The sequence below is a fragment of the Ascaphus truei genome, chromosome 6 (genome assembly GCF_040206685.1).
Source record: "Ascaphus truei isolate aAscTru1 chromosome 6, aAscTru1.hap1, whole genome shotgun sequence".
Classification (NCBI taxonomy): Eukaryota; Metazoa; Chordata; class Amphibia; order Anura; family Ascaphidae; genus Ascaphus; species Ascaphus truei.
In genome coordinates, this window is record NC_134488.1 from 64,944,511 (window position 1) to 64,969,328 (window position 24,818).

A 24,818-nucleotide genomic window follows, 5' to 3' on the forward strand; every position below is an offset into this window, starting at 1 on the left:
CAGTTATATGGAGCAAGAGCAGGAGTTATAGGGTGTGATTTATATGGACAATAGGAGGAGTTATAGGGAGCAGTTATATGGCACGATAGGAAGAGTTACAGTATAGGGAGCGGTTATATGGAGTAAAAGGAGGAGTTATATGTAGTGGGTAAATGTAACAGGAGGAGTTATAGGGAGCGGTTGTACAAAGTCATAGGATGAATTATAGGCAACTGTTATTTGGAGTAATAGGAGAATTTATATGGAACAACTAGCTGAGAGACCCGGCGTTGCCCGGGAGTACAATTTCCCACTCCCCTCTCTCTCTCCACTCCCCCTGTCTGTTTCTCCACTCCCCCCTCTCTGTTTGTGTTCCCCCTCCCCGCTTTGCAGACCTCTCTGATACAGCAGGGATAGATACAGCACTCAACTCATCATTCCCCCACTCGCATCAGACTGGGCTCCTCTATCTTCACTGTGTTTTTTCTCTAGCTTCCTACTGCGGCCTCCCACGGCCCCCAGTCCATGGCTCAGTACTGGGGCCAGTCACCAGCCCTCCCGGGGGAGTCATACGGTTTAACTGCAACATGGGCTACCGGCTGATCGGAATGAGCTCGGCCACCTGTTTAAGTCGCCCTCAGGGCTACTTTGACTGGAATTCGGAGGTGCCACTGTGCCAGGGTGAGTCAATGTAAACACCCCCCAAAAAAGCAGAGATCCCAAACAATGGCTGCACTATACATATGACAAGGGTGCTACATATAGAAATATTATGTGTTTTGTATTGAAGCTCATAGAAAAGTACAATAGGACGAATAAACAAATGTAATACTAGGGGGATTGGGAAATGAGCCTCTGTGATAGTCGTTGAAGCTGCATTAATCATGTCACTCACTTAATGGAACAAGCAGCATAATTTCAGGCAAAACGCCCTCTGTATAAAACAACTGAAAAAGGCCCATACTTAGTATTAATACTTTAAAATAAGTAAACATTTTTCAGCACATTCACATCTCAGACAGTTCCATAAATCTGTCTTTTTCCATAGTCAGTCAGCATACAATGCTTCCACTGCAGCCAGGGATTCTGGGTAATGACATGCAAATGAGCCCTCACATTGTGTTACCTTTTGCTACACTCCGTGCTCATTTGCATGTCATTACCCAGAATCCCTGACTGCAGTGGAAACATTGTATGCTGAGTGACTATGGGGTGAGGCAGATTTGTGGACTTGTCTGAGATGTGAATATGCTCATACGTGTTCTTTTATCTTTGCTGTATACTGTACGGCTGAGCGTTTTGTAACTTTTTTTAGTCGCCATAACTTACCTTGTGTACTTTAAAATAAACATTTAGTAACCTTTTCTGTCATACTCCTAGTAGCATCTCTTACTATTTCTATGTTGACTATTACTGCTTGTTGATACACATTATTAGAAATATAATTAGGTAAAACAATATATTCATTTTATTATGACTTCAAAATGTAGCCAAAATATATCCTTCTATTCTATGAAACCCCACTCAAGGAACAATGTCTCACTCGGTACTCCAACCTGTGTAGTACCTTAATGCCAAGTATATGAGCCTGAATTCCAGACTTGTGTTTCACTGGTTCTGTCGTTATAACATTTTCTTCGTCCCTTCCAAGATGTCTGTTTTTGAAAGTCTGTATTCTGCTCCCATCATTCTAACCTCCACGTTGCATTGGAATTCTGCGCGGCTTCCAGTCTAGACTCTGAGATCTCTCTCAGCTCCCCTTCCAGACCAGACTGTCACGGTCATAATTATCATTTCAATTTGAGGCGCCGGGTGTCCCCTTCCCAAATCCAGCCACTAAATTACCTGCGACTGCGAGCTGCATGGCTCCCTGATCAGCTGCAGGACCTGCTAGGCCTTAGGAGGGTCATTGAATCCCTATTCGCCTGTGTTTGTGCATGTAATATACATGTTACAAAGTTGTTGAGAGATAAAGACGGTATTTCCTGTTCAAACTTTTTGAGTAATTGGCTATGTGATATACAGTATACATCTTTATATTGATGTAGAGGAAGGAGAATCTAGCAGGAGACTCACTGCAAGATCTGAGAAGAAACAGTTTATCCATAGAGGTAACACTGTACACATAGGAAGACGAAACCTGTGAGGTTTCAGATACACCATTATGGAGCTATGGGGAACTATTACTATTATATTTGCTCCATTAAAAGGTCTCACAACCTACTACGAGTCTACACTTCTCAAGGACCAGTATGAACTTCAAGAGGAAAGGGGAACAGATTATTTCTTGACTGCAGTCCGATTTCCCCCTTGTGCACTAACATATCCCTTCATAGCCTAGACAATGGAATCTAAAAATTAACAGATGAAATATACAGTAAATGTAATAATCTTACCTAGTGAGACATGCCACTTTCTGTGAGATTCTGTTTGCACTGGTTACCCTGGCTGGATTTCTTGCTTATCCTAAGCATGAGCAGTAGTTGTTTGTTCGTAGTGGTTAGCAAAGCCTCCAGTGCTGAAGAGGTTGTGAAGTCATGGTAAGAGATAGGAAATCTTGTACATTGTGTTCAGTCTGTCATCTCTCCCCCTTCCTCACAGCTATCTTCTGTGGAGTCCCTGTAGCCCCTAAGAATGGGGCAGTGTTTGGTAAGGAGTACACGGTCAGCACCAAGGCTGTGTATGAGTGTTATGAGGGGCACCACCTCCTGACTCCCGAAGACTACACTGCAGAGTGTCTGCCCTCTGGACACTGGAGTAATGGCAACAATCCCCAGCAGTGTGTGGGTGAGTATATCACTGAGCAGCATGGACCCCTGAACCACATGCCAGAGGTTCAGCATTTCATGAAGTCCTCGTGTTCCCTTATGTGACAGGAAAGGGACAGGTGGTGGAAGAGATATAGGACAGGGCAATCTAGATTGTGTTTGCTCCCCACTCAGCCTGTGCTCTGCTCTCTTTCTCCCAGCTGTCACCTGCCCTGATATCGGCAGTGTAAACATGGAGCACGGCCGCTGGCGTCTGATCCACAGGTCACAGTACCAGTATGATGCTGAACTCATGCTGATCTGTGACCCAGGGTATTACTATGTGGGACCCCGCATCATCCGCTGCCAGGCCAATGGGACGTGGAGTGTGGGAGAGAACCTGCCCACCTGTAACAGTAAGACTAGACACTGTATCACTAGATAACACTGTGCCATTATACCACTGTCTAACATTGTATCACTGGGTAAATTTGTGTTAGCAATACTATAAATGTGTGCCAATAACATTGTGTTATCATGTGTCAGTAATAATGGCATTACAGTATGTTTAGTAACATTATCACTGCATTAGTAATACTGTGTCATGGTGTTGTAGTAACATTGTCACAGTGTTTGCAAAACTGGGTCAATGTACCCATAACACTGTGTCACTGTGTGTTGTGGTATAGTATAACAGAACTGATTGTACAGTATGCAGTAGATTAATTACAGGTATAATATGGCCCATTTCTCAATAATTATATTGATTGGATTCTGTATATAATTGGTTAAAGGGGCTTTGATTGGATGCAGGCCTTGGTGACATCATTCTTGTAATGGGAATTGTCTTTCAGTTATCTCCTGCGGTGACCTACCAACTCCAGCCAATGGGAACAAGATCGGGATGTTAACTCAATACGGGGCCACTGCCATCTTTGCCTGTAACAGTGGTTACACTCTGGTGGGGTCCCGCGTGCGGGAGTGCATGGCCAATGGTTTGTGGAGCGGACAGGAGGTGAAGTGCCTGGGTGAGTGTCTGGGGCATGTGGGATAACTTTCTACTTATTGGGATTGTCTGTAGAGTCATGATGATTTTCTGTGTATCAGCCTACAGGGAGGAGGAAACGACTCTCTTCTTACAGGTGGAGAGGACCTGTCTTCTCCCATGCCGTCCCACTGGGGAAGGGACAGATGGTTCTAAGTGCACCCTCTGTTTGTGTCACTGTGCCACCCTGTGATGAGAGAGTGGATGAGTGGATGAGTCATAGGTCTATTCTCTATGTGTCACTGTCAATGCGTCACTTGATGGGCCTTGTATTGCTATGTGAATATGTGACACTTCCTGATCCATAGAAACACGTTGGGGTCTATGTATCACTGTAGAGAAAAATGTGTGCTGACGCACGGCTCTATTGTTTGGAGAAGAGCTGCGGTAAATGTAATAATTACGCCACTTCCAATGTAGAGAATTTTATGGGGCAAATAAAAGGAAACCGAATGGCGCAGACACAGAATGTGATACATCTCATTATAATCTGTGCCCTATGTAACTCCTCCCCAACCCCTCCTACTGACGCTCCCCAAGGTGCAAGCTGGAACAGACACAGAATGTGATACATCTCATTATAATCTGTGCCCTATGTAACTCCTCCCCAACCCCTCCTACTGACGCTCCCCAAGGTGCAAACTGGGGCAGACAGGGCAAAATTGGAGCAAAATGCTTTCATACATACTGTAGGTGGAGGGTGAAAATGTCCCGGTTTTGCTCCAAAACTGCCTTTATACAAAGACTGTAAATAATAAACTCCTTCTGTCACTTAGGGCCTCATGCAGTAAGCCCCGATACAAAATTTTCGGCACGAATTGCGAAAATGTTTTTTTGGGGCGATTTGCCCTCGCAGTATTCAGTAAGGGCCGAATCCTTCCGATCCCTGCTGAAGCACTGCGAAAGCAAAGCTGCCGATGAGCTGTGGCGATACAGCCTGGCTCCCGATAAGGCTCCCGATAAGCCTTTGGTGCCGATAGATGTTTTCAGCTGAGAGAGACAAGCCGCTCTCTCAGCGCAAACTTCGGCACCAAAAAAAGTATTTAAAAACAACTTTTATTCATAGTGTACATGTGCAGGGGGTCTTCGGAGCTGAACCGCGTTGGTTTGAGGTCCGGGGACCCCCTGCCCCCCGAGATACAGGCCCCTTTATGAGGTGCCGGTATCCCTCGGCGTTTCAAGGTCCCGATCACGTGACCGCGACCTGTAAACAAACCAGAGGGATACCGGCACCCCATAAAGGGGCCTGTATCTCGGGGGGCAGGGGGTCCCCGGACCTCAAACCAACGCTGTTCTGCTCCGGAGACCCTCTGCACATGTACAGTATAAATAAAACACACACACATCAATAAAGACTCGTTCCTTACCTTGGCGGCTATGTGCAACGGTAATGAAGCAGCATGAATGTCTTTTTAATTATACTGTACAGTGAGCAGGGGGTCCCCTGAGCTGAACCGCATTGCTTTGTGGAGCAGGGACCCCCTGCTTCCCGAGTTACAGGCCCCGGTATGTGTCATCGGGTGGCAGTGTCGCCGCCATGTTTATAGCGTCCCCGCAATAAACATGGCGTCCACACTGTAACCGATGGCCCAAACCGGGGCCTGTAACTCGGGAGGCAGGGGGTCTCTGAGCCACAAATAAATGCGCTTCAGCTCAGGGGGCCTCCTGCTTCCGCACAATATTATTAAAATACATTAATGCTGCTTCATTACCATAGCGGATAGCCGCTAAGGCAATGAAGGGGTTAACGCATAGTAGCATGTTTATTGGGGACAAATGCCCCCAATAAACATAGCATCAATACACAACATACAGTATAGTAATGGGCAGAATGACTATTATCCACAAATGGATAATAGTGCAGTTGTCCATTTACAATACATACACAACAATAAAGACTTTAAATACATATAGCACTCACCCATGTCCCACTGCCACGATGAAGGCCATCCTCATCTTCATCCTGCCCATGCCCCATCCGCTTCTGCAAAACAAACACAAGAATTACAACATCCAAATTAATGTCCCCTAACCCCTTAATCACCATAGCGGTTATTAACCGCTACAGTTATTAAGGGGTTAAGCCACCATCACCCACATACCCTCCCCCACAAAGCCCCCCAACCACCCTCACCCAATACCCACAGGGGAGTCCTACCAAATACCCTTGGGCCTAATACCCCCTCCCCCAGCACATACAGTACAATAATGTGCCAAATAACTATTATCCACATAGGGATAATACATTATTTGGCCATTATTAAACACATTCAATAACGTTAAAATGTAAAGAAAATTGTACTAACCTCATCAATAAGAAGTCTCCGTCGCCAGCATCATCCTTGGGGTCCGTTGCCAACATTAGAAATAGCCACAACATTTGAATAGCATTAACATAACACTGAACCCCTTAATCACCTTATCGGGTACTAACCTGAAAGGTAATTAAGGGGTGAAGCCATCCTGCAATGCCTACAACAGTTATGCATAACATCCTCAGTGAAATAAAAACCAATTGCCTAACCAAATTCCATTTAATCATTCAATCTGTAGGCTCACATGCCTCATAAAACATTGCATTTACAGTGTATACATGTAGCATAACATGTAAACTGCATGTACACGCTGCAAATCAATGTTAACAATACAATAATGCCACTCAAATCGCCATACATCACAAGAAGTATATTATTTAATACAATAAACTCACCATCAATGAATTACCACACATCAATTACATCCCTAAACAATTAAAATACCATCCATACCAATTACACAATGAACTAAAGCTATCCTAACAGAGAACAACTTCAAAACATAGTCAAAAGTACACCAACAATTACAATATAATAAAGCAAGGCTTTCCATATCCTACTGTACGGCCTGGAAGCCCAAAACTTACATCTGTCTAAAAATAAAATACATTTAGCACACATCAATGCATAGCCACAATGATTAACAATACAGAATTAGAAGCTTTAACAACACTATCATTTCTTACCCTGTATATATATCTGTACACATACATACAGACATACATACAGTGGGAAGAAATGATATGCATTGTAAAAAATGAAAACATAAAAAAGCAACACAAAAAACAGTTACATTAAGTACATTTCTTTATTTAACTTACCATTACTTGCCCCCACCGACTCCCGTTGATCAGCTTACTCACGAACCAATCCACGACACCATCCACGACACCATCCAGGAACAAATCCACGACACAATCCAGGAACAAATCCACGAACCAAACCAGGAACCAATCCAAGAACAAGTGCAGGAACCAATCCAGGAAGCAAGCCACGAAGAAATCCAAGAAACAATCCACGACACGATCCAGGAACAGGAACCCATAAAAGAAAAAAACATAACAAATTAAACATTAAAATAATAAAACATGACAATCAAGGGTTGTACTAGTTTTATTCTTAGTGAATCTGTATTACAATACCTTGTTCCGGGGTCTTCTTGACGTCCGGTGCCACGCCCTGGTCTTCAATCTTCAGGAGGAGGTCCGTCCTCCTCGGCATCTGCCTTCAAAATGAGACGACATAGGCTTTTAAAGGCCTATGACGTCACATTTGTCGTCATATGGTTCCCACGGCCCTGATTGGGCCGTGAAAACCATGTGTTTTGGCCGATGTAAAAAAATTGATGACGTCACTTAAAGGCAATGCCAGCACAGCCAATCAGAATGGCTTTGCTGCTATTGCCTTTAAGAAAACGTCATGAAATGACACATGGCCAGACTCACATGGTAAGCCAGCCAATCAGAGCGTGGGAACTCCATCCCTACTCTGATTGGTTCAAGTACCATGTGAGTCTGGCCATGTGTCATTTCATGACGTTTTCTTAAAGGCAATAGCAGCAAAGCCATTCTGATTGGCTGTGCTGGCATTGCCTTTAAGTGACGTCATCAATTTTTTTACATCGGCCAAAACACATGGTTTTCACGGCCCAATCAGGGCCGTGGGAACCATATGACGACAAATGTGACGTCATAGGCCTTTAAAAGCCTATGTCGTCTCATTTTGAAGGCAGATGCCGAGGAGGACGGACCTCCTCCTGAAGATTGAAGACCAGGGCGTGGCACCGGACGTCAAGAAGACCCCGGAACAAGGTATTGTAATACAGATTCACTAAGAATAAAACTAGTACAACCCTTGATTGTCATGTTTTATTATTTTAATGTTTAATTTGTTATGTTTTTTTCTTTTATGGGTTCCTGTTCCTGGATCGTGTCATGGATTGTTTCTTGGATTTCTTCGTGGCTTGCTTCCTGGATTGGTTCCTGCACTTGTTCTTGGATTGGTTCCTGGTTTGGTTCGTGGATTTGTTCCTGGATTGTGTCGTGGATTTGTTCCTGGATGGTGTCGTGGATGGTGTCGTGGATTGGTTCGTGAGTAAGCTGATCAACGGGAGTCGGTGGGGGCAAGTAATGGTAAATTAAATAAAGAAATGTACTTAATGTAACTGTTTTTTGTGTTGCTTTTTCATGTTTTCATTTTTTACAATGCATATCATTTCTTCCCACTGTATGTATGTCTGTATGTATGTGTACAGATATATATACAGGGTAAGAAATGATAGTGTTGTTAAAGCTTCTAATTCTGTATTGTTAATCATTGTGGCTATGCATTGATGTGTGCTAAATGTATTTTATTTTTAGACAGATGTAAGTTTTGGGCTTCCAGGCCGTACAGTAGGATATGGAAAGCCTTGCTTTATTATATTGTAATTGTTGGTGTACTTTTGACTATGTTTTGAAGTTGTTCTCTGTTAGGATAGCTTTAGTTCATTGTGTAATTGGTATGGATGGTATTTTAATTGTTTAGGGATGTAATTGATGTGTGGTAATTCATTGATGGTGAGTTTATTGTATTAAATAATATACTTCTTGTGATGTATGGCGATTTGAGTGGCATTATTGTATTGTTAACATTGATTTGCAGCGTGTACATGCAGTTTACATGTTATGCTACATGTATACACTGTAAATGCAATGTTTTATGAGGCATGTGAGCCTACAGATTGAATGATTAAATGGAATTTGGTTAGGCAATTGGTTTTTATTTCACTGAGGATGTTATGCATAACTGTTGTAGGCATTGCAGGATGGCTTCACCCCTTAATTACCTTTCAGGTTAGTACCCGATAAGGTGATTAAGGGGTTCAGTGTTATGTTAATGATATTCAAATGTTGTGGCTATTTCTAATGTTGGCAACGGACCCCAAGGATGATGCTGGCGACGGAGACTTCTTATTGATGAGGTTAGTACAATTTTCTTTACATTTTAACGTTATTGAATGTGTTTAATAATGGCCAAATAATGTATTATCCCTATGTGGATAATAGTTATTTGGCACATTATTGTACTGTATGTGCTGGGGGAGGGGATATTAGGCCCAAGGGTATTTGGTAGGACTCCCCTGTGGGTATTGGGTGAGGGTGGTTGGGGGGCTTTGTGGGGGAGGGTATGTGGGTGATGGTGGCTTAACCCCTTAATAACTGTAGCGGTTAATAACCGCTATGGTGATTAAGGGGTTAGGGGACATTAATTTGGATGTTGTAATTCTTGTGTTTGTTTTGCAGAAGCGGATGGGGCATGGGCAGGATGAAGATGAGGATGGCCTTCATCGTGGCAGTGGGACATGGGTGAGTGCTATATGTATTTAAAGTCTTTATTGTTGTGTATGTATTGTAAATGGACAACTGCACTATTATCCATTTGTGGATAATAGTCATTCTGCCCATTACTATACTGTATGTTAGGGGGGTATAGGTGTTGTTGGGTATATATATATATATATATATATATATATATATATATATATATATATATATATATATATATATATAATTAATTAATTATTTATTTAATTCGTTATTGTGGGGCTGGGGTGTGTTTTTTTTATTATTGTGGGTAGTGGGGGTGTGTGAAGGGGGCATTAGCCCCAACGGTGGTTGTTTAGGGCTTGCGGGTGGGTAGCGGGAGGCCTTAACCCCTTCAGGACCGTAGCGGTATTAACCGCTACGGTCGTGAAGGGGTTAAGTGCCCCCGCATCCCCCCCGCAAGTCCTAAACTCACACCCAGGGCCAAATACCCCCCTCACCCATCCCCGCTACCCACAATAACGCTGGCACGGTGGGTTAACCCCTTCATTGCCTTAGCGGTTAGCCGCTAAGGTAATGAAGTGGCTTTTAAATGCCTTTTTCCTGCCTCGGATGCATGCCGGGGGGCTCCGGTGCGGGTATCAGCTCCGGAGACCCCCGGCATCAATCACAGGCAGGAAAAAGGGCTGATTTTTCCTAAGTGTCGCCCTTGCCGATGCTTCTCCTTCAGCAAGTTGCCAACTTTAGTTGGCGGGCTGGATAGGCCATAAAATCTCCAATCTGGCCTGCCGATCAGCACCAAAAAGCTGATCGGGGCTTACTGAATTCAGGCGGGAAAAAAAAGTCCCGATAAGTGGCTTATCGGCAGCCGGGTGGCGAAAAATTTTTTTTCGGAAGAAAAGTTGCCGATAATTCCCACTTATCGGGGCTTACTGAATCAGGAGGGCAAAAAACGGCTATAAAATGCCGAAAAAGCCTTATCGGGGCTTACTGCATGAGGCCCTATGTGACAATACAAAAGACAGACTCAGTGGGCCATAGGTTCTACTGTCTTAGTGTCACCTTGTCACTCTGTAATGCGAGGGACAGACTGGATGGGTTATAGGTCATTTTCTCTTTGTCACACTGTGGTAAGAGAGACAGATTTAACAGAATATCGCTCTCCCGTTTCTGTGTTGGACTGATGGAATACTGTAGTTCTAGGTGACTCTCTCTGACTGTTTTACTACAGCACTCACATTCCTCAATACAAAGCAGTCTCTGTAGAATCATTCTCTCTCTCTCTCTCTCTCTCTCTCTCTCTCTCTCTCTCTCTCTCTCTCTCTCTCTCTCTCTCTCTCTCTCTCTCTCTCTCTCTCTCTCTCTCATCACTGCTGCACTGTGTTTTCTTTACAGGATTCGGGAACATGCTGCAATTATACATGGACACATTATTCTGAAGGTTGATGTCATGTTTATGTATATACTAAGCGAGGGAAGAAACCCCACGAGGCCTCTATTAATAACTGCACACTAAGGATAACTAATTAATACCAGGACAATCTAACATTTATTATTATTCAAATAAAATAAAGTGCAGCAATAAAATAAAATTATAATAAAATGCGTACATTAATAGAAGCATCACTGGATCTCTTCACTCTCTTTGTATATATATAAGATTAAAAAACATTCTGTCCTTGACCAGCCTACCAATTTCATATGTTATATTTATATCCTAAGAATACTACGGAGTATTTGGAAACAGATCCTTTTTATTAGGGGGGCTGAACTCTTGTCTTCAAGCCCCCTCCCCCTCCACCCACCCAACGGGTCAGGTTTTCAGGATATCCCTGCTTCAGCACAGGTGGCTCAATCAGACCCTGCTTCAGCACAGTTGGCTGAATCAATCCCTGCTTCAGCACAGGTGGCTCAATCAGAGGCTTAGTCTTTGACTGAGCCTCTGATTGAGCCATCTGTGCTAAAGCTGGGATATCCTGAAAACCTGACCTGTTGACGGGGCTTGAGGGCAGGAGTTGAGCACCCCTGCTTTATATTGCGAGGAAGTGATAAAATGATGTTTATAACTCCCATGCTGCTGACACATTGTGTTTGTTTGTCTAACAGCTGGACACTGCGGGACCCCAGAACCTATAGTAAACGGGCTGATTAACGGGCAGAACTATAATTACCGAGGCAGCGTGGTGTACCAGTGCAGCGCGGGCTTCCGCCTGATAGGAATGTCAGTGAGAATATGTCAGCAGGACCACCGCTGGTCAGGGAAGTCCCCCATCTGTGTGCGTAAGTACAGTAAGAAACACTGGTGCAGAGCTAGAAGACTGCACTGCTACCTGTAATCTCATATATGCTGAGGAGCATTTCATGTGCTGTATTAGAGAAGGGTGGGAGGGAGCAAAGCTCGGGAGCATCAGTATAAAGAGGGTAGGGGGGGCAGTGCTGGGGAGAGTTAGTATTAGAGGGTGGGGGGGGGGCAGTGCTGGGGAGAGTCAGTATTGAGGTTAAGAGGGGCCGTGCTGGGGAGAATCAGTATTAGAGGGTGGGAGGGGGCAATGCTGGGGAGAGTCAGTATAAAGAGGGAAGGAGGGGCCAGTGCTGGGGAGAGTCAGTATTGAGGTTAAGAGGGGCCGTGCTGGGGAGAGTCAGTATTAGAGGGTGGGAGGGGGCAATGCTGGGGAGAGTCAGTATAAAGAGGGAAGGAGGGGGCAGTGCTGGGGAGTGTCAGTTTTGAGGTTAAGAGGGGCCGTGCTGGGGAGAGTCAGTATTAGAGGGTGGGGGGGGGGGGGGGGGGGCAGTGCTGGGGAGTGTCAGTTTTGAGGTTAAGAGGGGCCGTGCTGGGGAGAGTCAGTATTAGAGGGTGGGGGGGGGCAGTGCTGGGGAGAGTCAGTATAAAGAGGGAAGGAGGGGGCAGTGCTGGGGAGTGTCAGTTTTAGAGGCAGTGCCGACTTAACGCATGGGCACGCTGGGCAGTTGCCCGGGGGCCCCACGAGCATAGGGGCCCCATGCTAATCTCTGCACAGACCAGAATTTAACACTCATTTTCTGATCACCCGCCTCAACATTCAAATCTCCCGCTAACTCGGTAGAAGGAGACAAATTACGACTTGTAGCGGAGAGTTGGCAGGGCCCAGTGCACTGCTTTGCCCGGGGGCCTATAATGCGGTTAAGACGGCCCTGTTTAGAGTGTAGAAGGGGGCAGTGCTTGGGAGTGTCAGTATTATAGGGTAGGAGGGGGCAGTGCTGGGGGATGTCAGTATTAGAGTGTAGGAGAGGGCAGTGCTGGGGATGTCAGTATTAGAGTGTAGGAGAGGGCAGTGCTGGGGGATGTCAGTATTAGAGTGTAGGAGAGGGCAGTGCTGGGGGATGTCAGTATTAGAGTGTAGGAGAGGGCAGTGCTGGGGATGTCAGTATTAGAGTGTAGGAGAGGGCAGTGCTGGGGGATGTCAGTATTAGAGTATAGGAGAGGGCAGTGCTGGGGATGTCAGTATTAGAGTGTAGGAGAGGGCAGTGCTGGGGGATGTCAGTATTAGAGTGTAGGAGAGGTCAGTGCTGGGGGATGTCAATATTAACGGGTAGGGAGGGGGCAGTGCTATGGAATCTCAGTATTAGAGGGTTGTAGGGGGCAGGTCTTGGGGGTGTCCGTATGAGAGGGTAGGAGGTGGCAGTGGCCGTATTGCCTATCTGTATACAGGGGTCAAACTGTACACTTTTCCTACATCTCTTGTAGCGATCACCTGTGGACACCCTGGTAACCCTGGAAATGGTATGACCCAGGGCTCCCAGTTTAACCTGAATGACATGGTGAAGTTTGTGTGCAGTTCGGGTTATGTGCTGGAGGGCGCAGTACAGACGCAGTGCCAGGCCAACGGGCAGTGGAGCAATCCCTTGCCAACATGCAGAAGTAAGTGTGAGAGTAATAGGGACAGCTGCAAGCAGTAGTATCCCCCCCATAGGTACAGAGGTGCCACTACTGGGAATCTGCCCTAACACCATAAATTAGATTGCAAGCGCTAGGGCTCTGGGATTTTCCGGGTCGGCACCTAATGTGACTTCTGTTTAAAAAATGGACGTAAACACTGCTTTTAAATTAATAACATATCTCTAACTTCACAGTCATGAGCATGTTTAAAAAATGGAAGGGACAGTGCCCCCAGTATCTTCCACTTTATAACAAAGTAGAAAAAAGTTAGAAGCGCAGTCAATATGGGGTTGTGGTCAAACTCTATATCTTTATTAATATATCTTGTCCCAGGGATAACCCTCTAGGACAACAAACAACATGAAAATCAATACATGAATGGTATTATTAAAAACTGTGCAGATGAAGCTGTTGTGCAGTTGCACTTGATGGGTCTCCAAGGGGTTAAAAACGGGAGTAGCCCGATAGAGAGTCTCAGTCCTGCAAGCTGTGCACAGCCCGGGCAGGTTTAGGTAAAGAGGGGTACCCCAGGGTTGAGACAATGCTCAATATGCTCACCCTTGATCCACTTTTGGTCCGTGGGGGTCCAGTAGTATTCTTTAGTCCCGAAATCCACTCCGGTGCACACTGCTCTGATGCGCTAGTGAAAGCAAACACCTTATTGCTCCTCCTCCTACGCGTTTCACCAAAAGGCTTCATCAGATCTTTGATCCCTGATGAAGCCTTTTGGTGAAACGCGTAGGAGGAGGAGCAATAGGGTGTTTGCTTTCATTCAGTGCTGTGGAGTAGAGCCCAGAGACTACCGGGAAGGGTCTGTGCGTCACAGCCGGAAGTGACATCAGACCCGGACACCCGGAGGGCTGTCTGGTATCGTGCGCACTAGCGCATCAGAGCAGTGTGCACCGGAGCGGATTTCGGGACTAAAGAATACTACTGGACCCCCACGGACCAAAAGTGGATCAAGGGTGAGCATATTGAGCATTGTCTCAACACTGGGGTACCCCTCTTTACCTAAACCTGCCCGGGCAGTGCACAACTTGCAGGACTAAGACTCTCTATCGGGCTACTCACGTTTTTAACCCCTTGGAGACCCATCAAGTGCAATTGCACAACAGCTTAATCTGCACAGTTTTTAATAATACCATTCATGTATTGATTTTCATGTTGTTTGTTGTCCTAGAGGGTTATCCCTGGGACAAGATATATTAATAAAGATATAGAGTTTGACCACAACCCCATATTGACTGCACTTCTAACTTTTTTCTTCTTTGTTGTCACGGTTATATCAGGGACTGGGGGTTCCCTGTTTCAAGAAGCTGCGCCACTCATTGGGTTGTGACTGTCTCACTCATATATATTTTTTTTTCAGCAATACCCTATACGCACCGGACTGGTTCATGTCACATGTTTTTTGTTTTTATTTTTTTATATATATATTTTTTTACTAATCTTGCTTATTGCCCATATTCGTAGTAACATCCCATTTGGCGCATTTTTATTTTTTGTTTTTTCTTGTATCTTCCACTTTATCTCTGGTCATGTCTTCTACTTTGTGGGAAATTGTATAAAAAAACATGGTATCAACTAAGGAGCCTTAGGGTCAAAATAAGATTGCAAGCTCTTCAGGGCAGGGTGTTATATTGTGTGCAGTGAGGTGTATACTTTGTGCGGTAATCAAATATTTAGATGTATTTCCTTACTCTTTTTCTCTCTCTCCCTCTGTCCTTGTCTTTTTCTTCTCCTTCATATTTCCCTCCTTCTCTTTCCCCCCATCCTTCTCTTTCCATCCCTCCTTCTCTTCCTTCCCTCTCTCTCTCTTCCCCTATCCCCCTTCCCCTCTCCCTCTTCCCCTCACTGCTCTGCATCTGCTCCCCTCTTTGCCGCTCAGTTCTGAACTGCACAGACCCCGGGCACCTTGAGAACGGTCTCAGGCAAGTCCTGCAGAAAGGTCAAAGCCAGTTCAGCTTCGGGACCTCTGTGTCATTCGAGTGCAGCCACGGCTACTACCTGATGGGGACACATGTCCTTTCCTGCCAGGGGGATGGGAGCTGGGACAGAGCCCTGCCTCGTTGCCTGTGTAAGTGATGTGTAGAGGGGGGATGGGGGCCAGGGTTATGCTCTTACCTGTCCCTGCACCCTGCAGTGAGATAGGGACACACTGTCAATGTGACACCAGAATTGAGGCTGCAACACCGCCATGCTATCAGGGGAGGAAAAATTGTGTCAGAGGTCTAGTGAAAACTCAATGCCGCGCAGCCTGTCTACTTCTGTGACCTCACGGCCTCCAGCGAGTTGACTGAAACCAATTCTTCGGAGCGTAGAAATGATCTTGCCCCACTGAGTTTGCCAATTTCTCCACCAAATGTGACTCAGACCCCACTTGATCTCTGAGTGTTTTCTTGGGGGCTGCCCCATTAATCTATTACCCTTTCAGTGAGGAATCCCCTCCTAACATTTCTTTGTAACATGCATAGCTTTTAGGAGAGAATAGAAGAGGGGAGGATATGATTGAAACTTTTCAAATATATCAAGTGTTTCAACAGGGTGCAGGAGGGAAGACGGGCTTGGGAAATGTGAGGAAGTATGTGCTACTTCCTGGTGGTGGAGGCCGATGCAGTAAGAGAGTTCAAAAACGCTTGGGGCAGACATAAAGTAAGGGGATCCTAAATCTGAGGGACAGCCGAGCATCAAATAGGCTTTGAGGTTTTACCGTAGATGGAAGAACAAGCAGATTGTGTGGTTCTTACCTGCCATAAAAATCTTTCCTTCCATTTCCCCTGAGCCCCCTACTCTCCTGCTGTAGAACATTATCTGTAGCTTTTGCTTACCTCCTTCTCTGTAATCCATGTTCCCCCTTCTCCCTCCCTTTCATCCTGTTGCTGCAGTGTTAGGTCACATGTAGTAGTTTCCTCACCCTGTTCTCTGGTCGCTCACTCACACCTGCTGTCCTTCTATTTGCTCCAGTGATCTCCTGCGGTTACCCCGGCCTCCCTCCTAATGCACAGATCACCAGCAATCGTCACACAGTGGGCGCCGTGGTACAGTACAGCTGCCAGGCAAAGCGGACGCTGATCGGAAACTCCACACGCACCTGCCAGCTGGACGGACGCTGGAGCGGCTTCCTGCCACACTGTTCTGGTGAGGGAAGCAGCGAGTGGTGGGGGCTAAGTAGGACATCCATGTGATGAGCTGTCAGTTATTGGAAGGTGGTTTCACTCATTAAAAGGCAATCTCATTCATTGGAAGGCAGTTGTACTCATTACAATGTAATCTTACTCACAGGAAGGCTGTCTCATTACCTTGCAGGCAGTCTCTCTCATTGAAAAGCAGTTTCATGCACTGGGAAGTCAGTCTCGCTTAGTTTTAAAGAAGTTTTATGCACTGGGCAGACAGGCTCACGCACTGGGCAGACAGGCTCACGCACTGGTTGAACCTGCTTTCTAGTGAGTGAGATGGCCTTCCAGTGAGTAAGAATGCTGCTGCATTGAATGAGACTTTTTAGTGAGTGACACAGCATGCACACTGAGTGGGATTGTACTCCATTGCGTGAGACTGCCTTACTCAATGAGTGGGACTACCATCTGGTGAGTGAGATTGCTCTCCAATGAGTGGGACTGCCTTCCAGTGACTGAGATTGTAGTCCAATGAGTGGGGCTCCCTTCCAGTGACTGAGATTGTACTCCAATGAGTGGGGCTGCCTTCCAGTGACTGAGATTGTACTCCAATGAGTGGGGCTGCCTTCCAGTGAGTGAAATTGTACTTCAATGAGTGGGGCTGCCTTCCAGTGACTGATATTGTACTCCAATGTGTGGGGCTGCCTTCCAGTGAGTAAGATTGCTTCCCAATGAGTGGGACTCCCTTTTGGTGAGTCAGACAGGCTTGCACTCACAGGGCTCCTGATCCGTGTACAGAAGTTTATATTGGTTCAAAAGGTTTTCATTTCCCTAAATCAGAACTTTTTTCCCCTTGTCTCTTTTCTCCTCTCACTCCCTCCCCGTGTCTAAGAGAGAGAGAACCATAGAAGGAACCTTATCCTTTAATGTCCTCACTACATAGCAAAGCAGTTTCCCATGACAGATCAGAACCTAAATGAATTAAAGACGTATGTACATCCCTCCCCCGCTCCTTCTGCGCGTTCTCTGCCCGCGGTGTTTCATAACCTTGAAAAGTTATTTGAATTCCTGCATCTGTGTTTTTCTCTCCTCTATGGCATTTTCTTCCTTCCCTCGTTTTTATGAATCTGCCCTGCAGTTTTATGTCACAACTCATAAACTCTGGGTTTTTATGGGCCGTGTTTTAGGCGGCAGTAAAAAAAAAAAAAAAATCATAGAAAAAAAGAATCAGTTAAGTGTTTTAGGAAGATTAATGTCTTGCTTGTGAGTAGGGGGATTAACTCCTGCACTGCCGGGGCTCTGCCATGCTCCAGAGCGTTTACTGTGCTGTTGTACAGCCGAGAGCTTCAATCTCTGCACATTTGCAACATTGTTTGAAAGTAAAAGCATTTAGGTGTGAGACATTCAACATCGTCACTGTCTGTGTAAGGCTGAGATTATAGTCCACGGGGCTCATTGCATCGTGGGCGCCTCTCGCCCGAGCGATGTGTGAATTCAGAGGGAGGCGTGGCAGACGCGTCACGAGACTGGTTCGCCGTGATTGGCTGAACCGCTCACGTGACGCGGCCATCCCTTGAAAAGACAAAAAAATTGTCTTTTCAAAACGTGCTTGCGCAATCGCACTCCGTCGTGTGCGCGCACTAGGGGCGGCCTCATAGGCGTTCTGTAATTAGTTGTTTTTGCGCAAGCGCCATCGCACGGACTATAATCTTAGCCTAAGTAATAATTGTCACGGGAGACCAGGTTATTTACACCTTTTAACCAGGATCATTCATTGAGCAAAACAAGGTAATGAAATAGATTGTAATTTATTCGGCATAAATTCGCTTACACGCAATGGAACACAAAATACAGACTAAAAGACACTTCTTTTGGGACTGGGGTAGAAAACTAGGTGCAGGGTACTCTATGGGAGAGTTTTACCCTGACTGGGACTTAGCCCGGAATCTCCTGGAACCCAAATCGGCATAAATTCCATACGCCATCGCTACATTCTCTTCTGAGAACTTGGTCCCTCCTGACTCTGTTAGTCCAAATCTCCTAGAACTCGAATCGGCAAATAATCCCATCCGCGACCGCTACGTTCATTTCTGAGAACTTGGTCCCAAGAAGCTGGACTTAGTCTCTGGCGGGCAGGCTTTTCAGGCTCGAAATCGAAGCCGGTTGCTCTGCTATTCACACAGAAGCAACTTTGAAAAGCCCGCCTGCGCTCTTACTACCGGGGACTCCAAATCTGATTGGCTCCTCGATTCTTATAGTATTTTCAGTTTCATTCACAAAACTGAGCAGCCAATCAACGCGTGGGAACTTTCCCAAGCAGCCAATCAGAGCCAAGACAGCTAGAAATCCGAAATAGCCAAGAGACATGCCAAGCTATATCAAAGCCACCCGCTGGGTAGGCTCGACCAGGTCTGGCAGAACAAGTGGCATCCCGGAGGACTGCCAGTGACCTCCGGATCTGGTACTCCGTCTTTCCCCGCTGACCAAATGCTATTCACACCTCTGGGCATCCTCTGGCTGCTTTGATCTCCGATGTCCAGCAGACTTACCGACGCCTGTGGGTTTGCCCGGGCTGCCTGTTTGGACATCGGTTCCGAATGTAAAAAGCATATTATATTAAAGTATCTTTTAATACACTTCTGAGTCTTGGGGGACAGGGAACAGAAAAACATTTTTTAGTTTCATTTCTATCTGCCTTAGTCACACTTTCCCTTGGACTCAGTCTGGACTCTGAGTCCCCCCAACCTTATATACGGTTGGGGCACCCACGAACACTATACTGGTTGTGGGTCACCTTGGCACTAGCTGGGGTACCCCTCTTACCCTAGGGATTCCCTCAGCTACTGGGATACCTATTTATCCCTGTGCCTCATGCTCCTTTCTGGGCTGTGCTGAAGCAGGGTACCCTAGTGGCGAGTCACGCTTGCGTTTTCAAGGGGAGATATTGCCGGGACAATGTGCCTACATGTATCTGAGAACCAGGCATGATTCCTGGGTACATTTATGGGGGATTCGACAGCTCCGGACCCCAACTCCTAGGCACATTCTGTTAATGGATCCTCCGCAAAAAAACCTCATGAAACTCTTACCCTAGCAATCCCTGCCTGCTAGCATGCCTGGAAAGGGAAAAACACAAAAAATGCTTTTATTACAGACCGAATATACGCATTGGAATGGTACAAGGTTACTGGGCCCAAGAGCTAACTCTCTGGGACCCTTATACATGGAGCAGGGGTAACCAAAAGGGCTTGACCTTTATTGTATAGCCTGGTTACCCCCTCCCGTCACAATAATTCCCCAGGTTAAGCCCCAAAGCCCAACACAGCAGTTATTATAACAAAATGTATTTAGTGGGATATTTAGATGCCAAACTGTATGGATAGATACTCAGAGTCTCTCTCTCGCTCTCTATATATCTATATCTATATATAAAAATAAAATGCAGCACCCAGCACACAAGCTTCAGTTAATCCAGATGCTAATCCCATAGACAATGATAGTAAGTATATTACCAGATTGTAGTCCAGTACATTGGAGACAGCACAGCAGGAGTATAATTTAAAAAGTAGATTGTATTGAAGAGATACAGGCACCTCAACCAACGTTTCGGTCTGCAGAGAGAGACCTTCCTCCGGGCTGTGCACAGGGCTGATGTACTGGACTACAATCTGGTAATATACTTACTATATATCTGGTAATATACTTACTATATATATATATATATATATATATATATATATATATATATTTATATATATATATATATATATATATATATATATACAGTATATATATTTAAAAAAATACTCAATACCGTTCTGTGGCTAACGAAATGCTTTAATTTGTGCAAGCTTTCGAGATACACTGATCTCTTCTTCGGGCGATGTTACGTGTGTGTGTGTGTAAATGTATAAAGCACCCACAGTGTATACAGCGCTTTACAAAAGGGGTGTGTGGAAGGGGAGTGTATACCAATGGTGTTGGTGGGTGTTGAAATGTAAGATATAAAATACATTGAAATATATATATTACTGTAAGTATGTCTACAGAAAGTCAGCTGTAAGCATTTTTACATCTATACAGATAAATAGATAGTTCTTTGTGTATGTGTACATCTTTCTATACAAGTGGTGTTTTTTTAGGAAATATTAGGCCAGAACCCTAATAAAAGTAAATATAATATTATATAGTGATCTCAAATACAGTAACAAATTCTGCTTTCGATAAAGTGTATGTATGTATATATGTGTATATGTATATATATGTATATATACTTATTTTACAGTCGTTGTCCCTTTTCTAATCATTTTATACTCAACATATGGAGTTTCTAGTCTATTTGGCAAATGTCTTAAATTTCACCATCTTTATTTTTAAAAACGTAGATAATACATTTTGCCAAAGCAAAAAATATCTGTCATATTTATTGTAAATCAATTCCCAGCAGTGCTCTTCAGATACAACAGGATCCCACGTCAGACACACAGAATACCACACTTGATACCCCTGTGGCTTGGAGATTGCCAAGCAAGTGTCAGCTCTGTATGACTCTTATCCGCACTAATTAGTCGTGGATCTAGGCAAAGTGGCCTGGAGTCTGTCTGAGAGACAGGACATGTGTATGTTGTAAGAAGCTGCTTTATTAACCCATTGGTTGCCAGAGGGAACTGCTTTGTACCGCGTTACTGGCCTCTCTGGCAGTGAAGGGATTACAATGTACAACACAACCTTCCCTTGGTGTCACACTACGGGATTTGGGATGTCCCCCACCCGTCTGGCCCATCTCTGGTCTCATGGCCAGCTAATCAGCTCTTCTGCTTTTGGGGATACAGGTGGCAGCAAAGAAGTGTGTGGGGACCCCGGTGTGCCATCCCACGGGCTGCGACAGGGGGAGGAGTTTATTGTGGAGAGCGTGGTGCGTTTCAGCTGTGAAGCTGGGTATATCCTACGAGGGTCTCCGGAGAGGAGCTGCCAGTCCAATGGGTTGTGGAGCGGATTCCAGCCAGAATGCGAAGGTACAGGTCAATTGGATACAACAGGGACAGCCTCCCAGTGTCACTGTATCATGCTATAGAAGCAAGGACAGAATCAGTGGTCCCTTCTGTGTCATCCTGCTAGGGAAAGGACAGTCTCACTGTGCAACCCTGTGGTGGGAAGGACAGACTCCTTGTGCCATAGATCCCTTCTGTCTCTGTCACTTTCACCTTGCAAGGGGATGGGAGAAGTATTTTCCGTGCCTCCAAGTGCTTTATACTTAACCCCGACCCCCCCCCGCCCCCTTGTTTTTAATTACCATCTTCAGTGTAGCAGAGAATTAATATCCTTCATTGTTTCACATCATGGGACTCAACTTTAAATCCCCCAAGAATATAAAAAAAAAAAGAAACCGTTGTGTGTGGCATGGAAGGGTCCTGGGGCATGTGGTCTAATCATAAACTGGGGCGTCCTGCTAATAAACTCAAACTGGGACGGGGAGAGATTCATGTTTAAAGCAAAGGAAACCTATTAGGGAAGTTTTTTGATGACGGAGTGCTTTAATCTTGTTGCGATTTGAGTCACTGAGTGTGACAACCCTGTTACTCTTCTCACCCTTCTTTTCTTCCCTTAGTGGTATCCTGTGGGAATCCCGGGACCCCTAGTAACTCCCGCGTGATGTTTAATGATGGCCTGGTGTTCTCCAGCTCTATCATATACGAGTGCCGGGAAGGCTACTACTCCAGTGGGCCCCTGAGCCGGCATTGCACTGTCAATGGCACGTGGACAGGCACCGCCCCCGAATGCACCGGTAAAATGGGTGGTATTCATGAACGTCTGGGCAACAAGGATACACCCTCTGTAAAATATATCGTCAACGTGTTGCACACATGAATCTCTACACACACCAGGGAGTCACGTAAAAGATTTCCTTCATGTAAAGTGTGTGGAGTTGGTTATTTTGGATTTGTGATGTCAGTTCTACTTCTGACACTTCTAGGCTGCAGTGCATACAGATTCCTTACTAATAGCTCTGGCTTCTTCTTCTAGGTCAGCACAAACCTTGACATTGCCCCCACCTCTTTGTCACCGATAGCTGAAAAAAGTATTGGGGTTTTTTTCAGGAGCAAATGCCACAGGCTTTAGTAAAAAAATATCATAATGACTTTGTCCAGCCTGTCACTTCCAATATTGCAGAGTGTAATATTGGGAGATGTGCATCTCCTGAGAGCAGAGATGAAGAAGCTAAATCTTGTTAGCATGGTTCCTGCAGCCTACGTAGGCATTGCTACAATTTTAAAGGCAGTATTTGAAGAGGGAATTAGTTTACCTCCAATGATGCTATTGCATCGTTATCAACCTGCCCCAAGGCCACCATATGTTTTCCATCCAGTCCTTGTATTCTCACACTAATTTGTTTCATATCAAAGCTACACGTCCATAGCATACGCATAATGTTATGTTAAAGCAGGTATGAACTAGGATGTCATTGTGGATGATGTGGAGTGAGGGTGGCAATACTGTGATTATTATGTGCAGTGGTAAAGATGCATTGATACAAGGAAGGTGGGAAAGTTTCACCCCCTGTTGATTTCCAAACCTCCCATGTCAATTTTTTCTCATAGAAAAGGACACGCTCTCCCCTTTTAATTGATATAATACAATTGTATGAACCATTTTAACATGAAATCTAAAGTGTTTCTTTTTGATGTGTGAGTACATAGTATTGTTAATGTTTTTATCTATGGTCACTTTAGGTGATATATAAAGTTTATAAACAATTTAAATTGCGCCCTTTACAATTCTCTTCTTCTCCAAAGAGCTTTGGCCCAATATGTATCAGGTTGTTAAAATATAGGAATAAAACACAGTACCACTACTTTTTCAAAGCACTCTAGATATGTGATAAAGAAAACCTTTGCCAAGGCCCAGAGCCAGGCCAGGATTCCGGAACCCGCAGAGAAATGATATACACGCGTAAACAATGTATACACGAGTGCAGGTTCAGTTTTAATCCTTCTGCGGACAGATGAGTTAGAGAATGGCTGGTGCAGTGGATGATAAGAGGCATGTAGGGAGAGTGCAAAGGAAGGTAGTGAAAACAGTGACCCGGACACACTCCACCTCCTCTCACCTGAGCTCATCGGCTTCTTCCGTGCAGTTATAAACTGTGGAGACCCTGGAACCCCAGCCAATGGGATCCGATTGGACAGCGACTTCCGATACAACAGAACAGTATCCTTCCAGTGCATGCCGGGGTACATGATGGAGGTAGATCGGTCGCCCATCCTGCTCTGCACCAAGGACCGCACCTGGAACGCAACCAAACCACTCTGCAAAGGTAAGAACTGCTGCTGTCAAGAGCACATGGGTGAGGTGTAGGGGGCAGATATTATCTACTCTGTTTGCAAGGCTTTGCTACAGTGAGATTGCAGCACTGAGGTGTCTTTCTGTGCATTACCAGGTCCAAAATGGTCCCTTGTTGCGGCCAAGAGCAGTTTAGGCAGTGGCCGTGTAACAGTCTGGAAACCTTTATGGTTTTATCATCTAGTGTAATAATAGATCTAAAAATGGAAGGAGAATCAATATACATAATGAAATAGGAGGTGAAAAGTTGGGGGTTACAGTATGTATCAGTCTCAGCTGCAAAACCAGAGCAGAAAGTGTTAAAAAAAAAAAAACGAATTGAAATTAATAAAGATATATATATACTGTATAGATATATATGTATGTTTAAAGCTAGCAGTCCTAACTGGGGACATTTGATACATAACTTCCACCTTGCAATCCTGAGAGCAGAAACGATCATCACAATACTGTACAATATGTGATCCATGTTTTGCATGCACCTTTAGCACTGAAACCATTTTCTGTCCTCTCTCCTGCTCAGCTATCACCTGCCCGCCTCCCCCATCCATACCCAATGGAAAAGCCGTGGGGTCCGAATTCCTGTGGGGCTCCAGCCTGACGTACGCCTGCTTTGAGGGGTACCAGCTCTCTCTGCCGGCCGTCATTACCTGTGAGAGCAACAGGAGCTGGGTGGGCGAGATCCCGCAGTGCTTCCGTGAGTCTGAAACCTATATACTCAGCACATGCATTATAAATTAGGCGGAGGGGGCCTAGACATGCTGCTTTAATCACGTGCAGAATTTATTGCATGGCAAAGGCAGAGCTGCATTAAAATCATTGGTCCTTAAGCAATATACTTTTAAACTGGGGGGGACACAGAGAGATAGGGAGGGTTAGGGTTACACAGCGATTGACAGGCAGTAGGGAGATTTATTTTCTTCCTACAGTCTGCATAATAGGATGTCTCTACCGGCAGTAGACATGTACCAAATGTACCTGGTCATATACCCAGCTCTGGGTGAAACAGCATATGTAAAGCATACTATACTACACAACGTATGCAGGACCTCTTAAC

At 45.1% G+C, this 24,818-nt stretch overlaps 1 protein-coding gene across 1 annotated transcript in view; it reads left to right on the forward strand.

Moving 5' to 3' along the window:
• The window catches only part of CSMD2 (CUB and Sushi multiple domains 2), a 701,191-nt gene that overhangs the window by 656,267 nt on the left and 20,106 nt on the right, over nucleotides 1-24,818 (forward strand). The window contains 12 exon segments of the mRNA XM_075604612.1: nucleotides 472-660; nucleotides 2,581-2,766; nucleotides 2,948-3,142; nucleotides 3,581-3,754; nucleotides 11,498-11,671; nucleotides 13,116-13,289; nucleotides 15,196-15,384; nucleotides 16,272-16,445; nucleotides 21,253-21,435; nucleotides 22,029-22,205; nucleotides 23,556-23,735; nucleotides 24,285-24,458. Coding sequence (XP_075460727.1) covers nucleotides 472-660; nucleotides 2,581-2,766; nucleotides 2,948-3,142; nucleotides 3,581-3,754; nucleotides 11,498-11,671; nucleotides 13,116-13,289; nucleotides 15,196-15,384; nucleotides 16,272-16,445; nucleotides 21,253-21,435; nucleotides 22,029-22,205; nucleotides 23,556-23,735; nucleotides 24,285-24,458 — 2,169 coding nt within the window.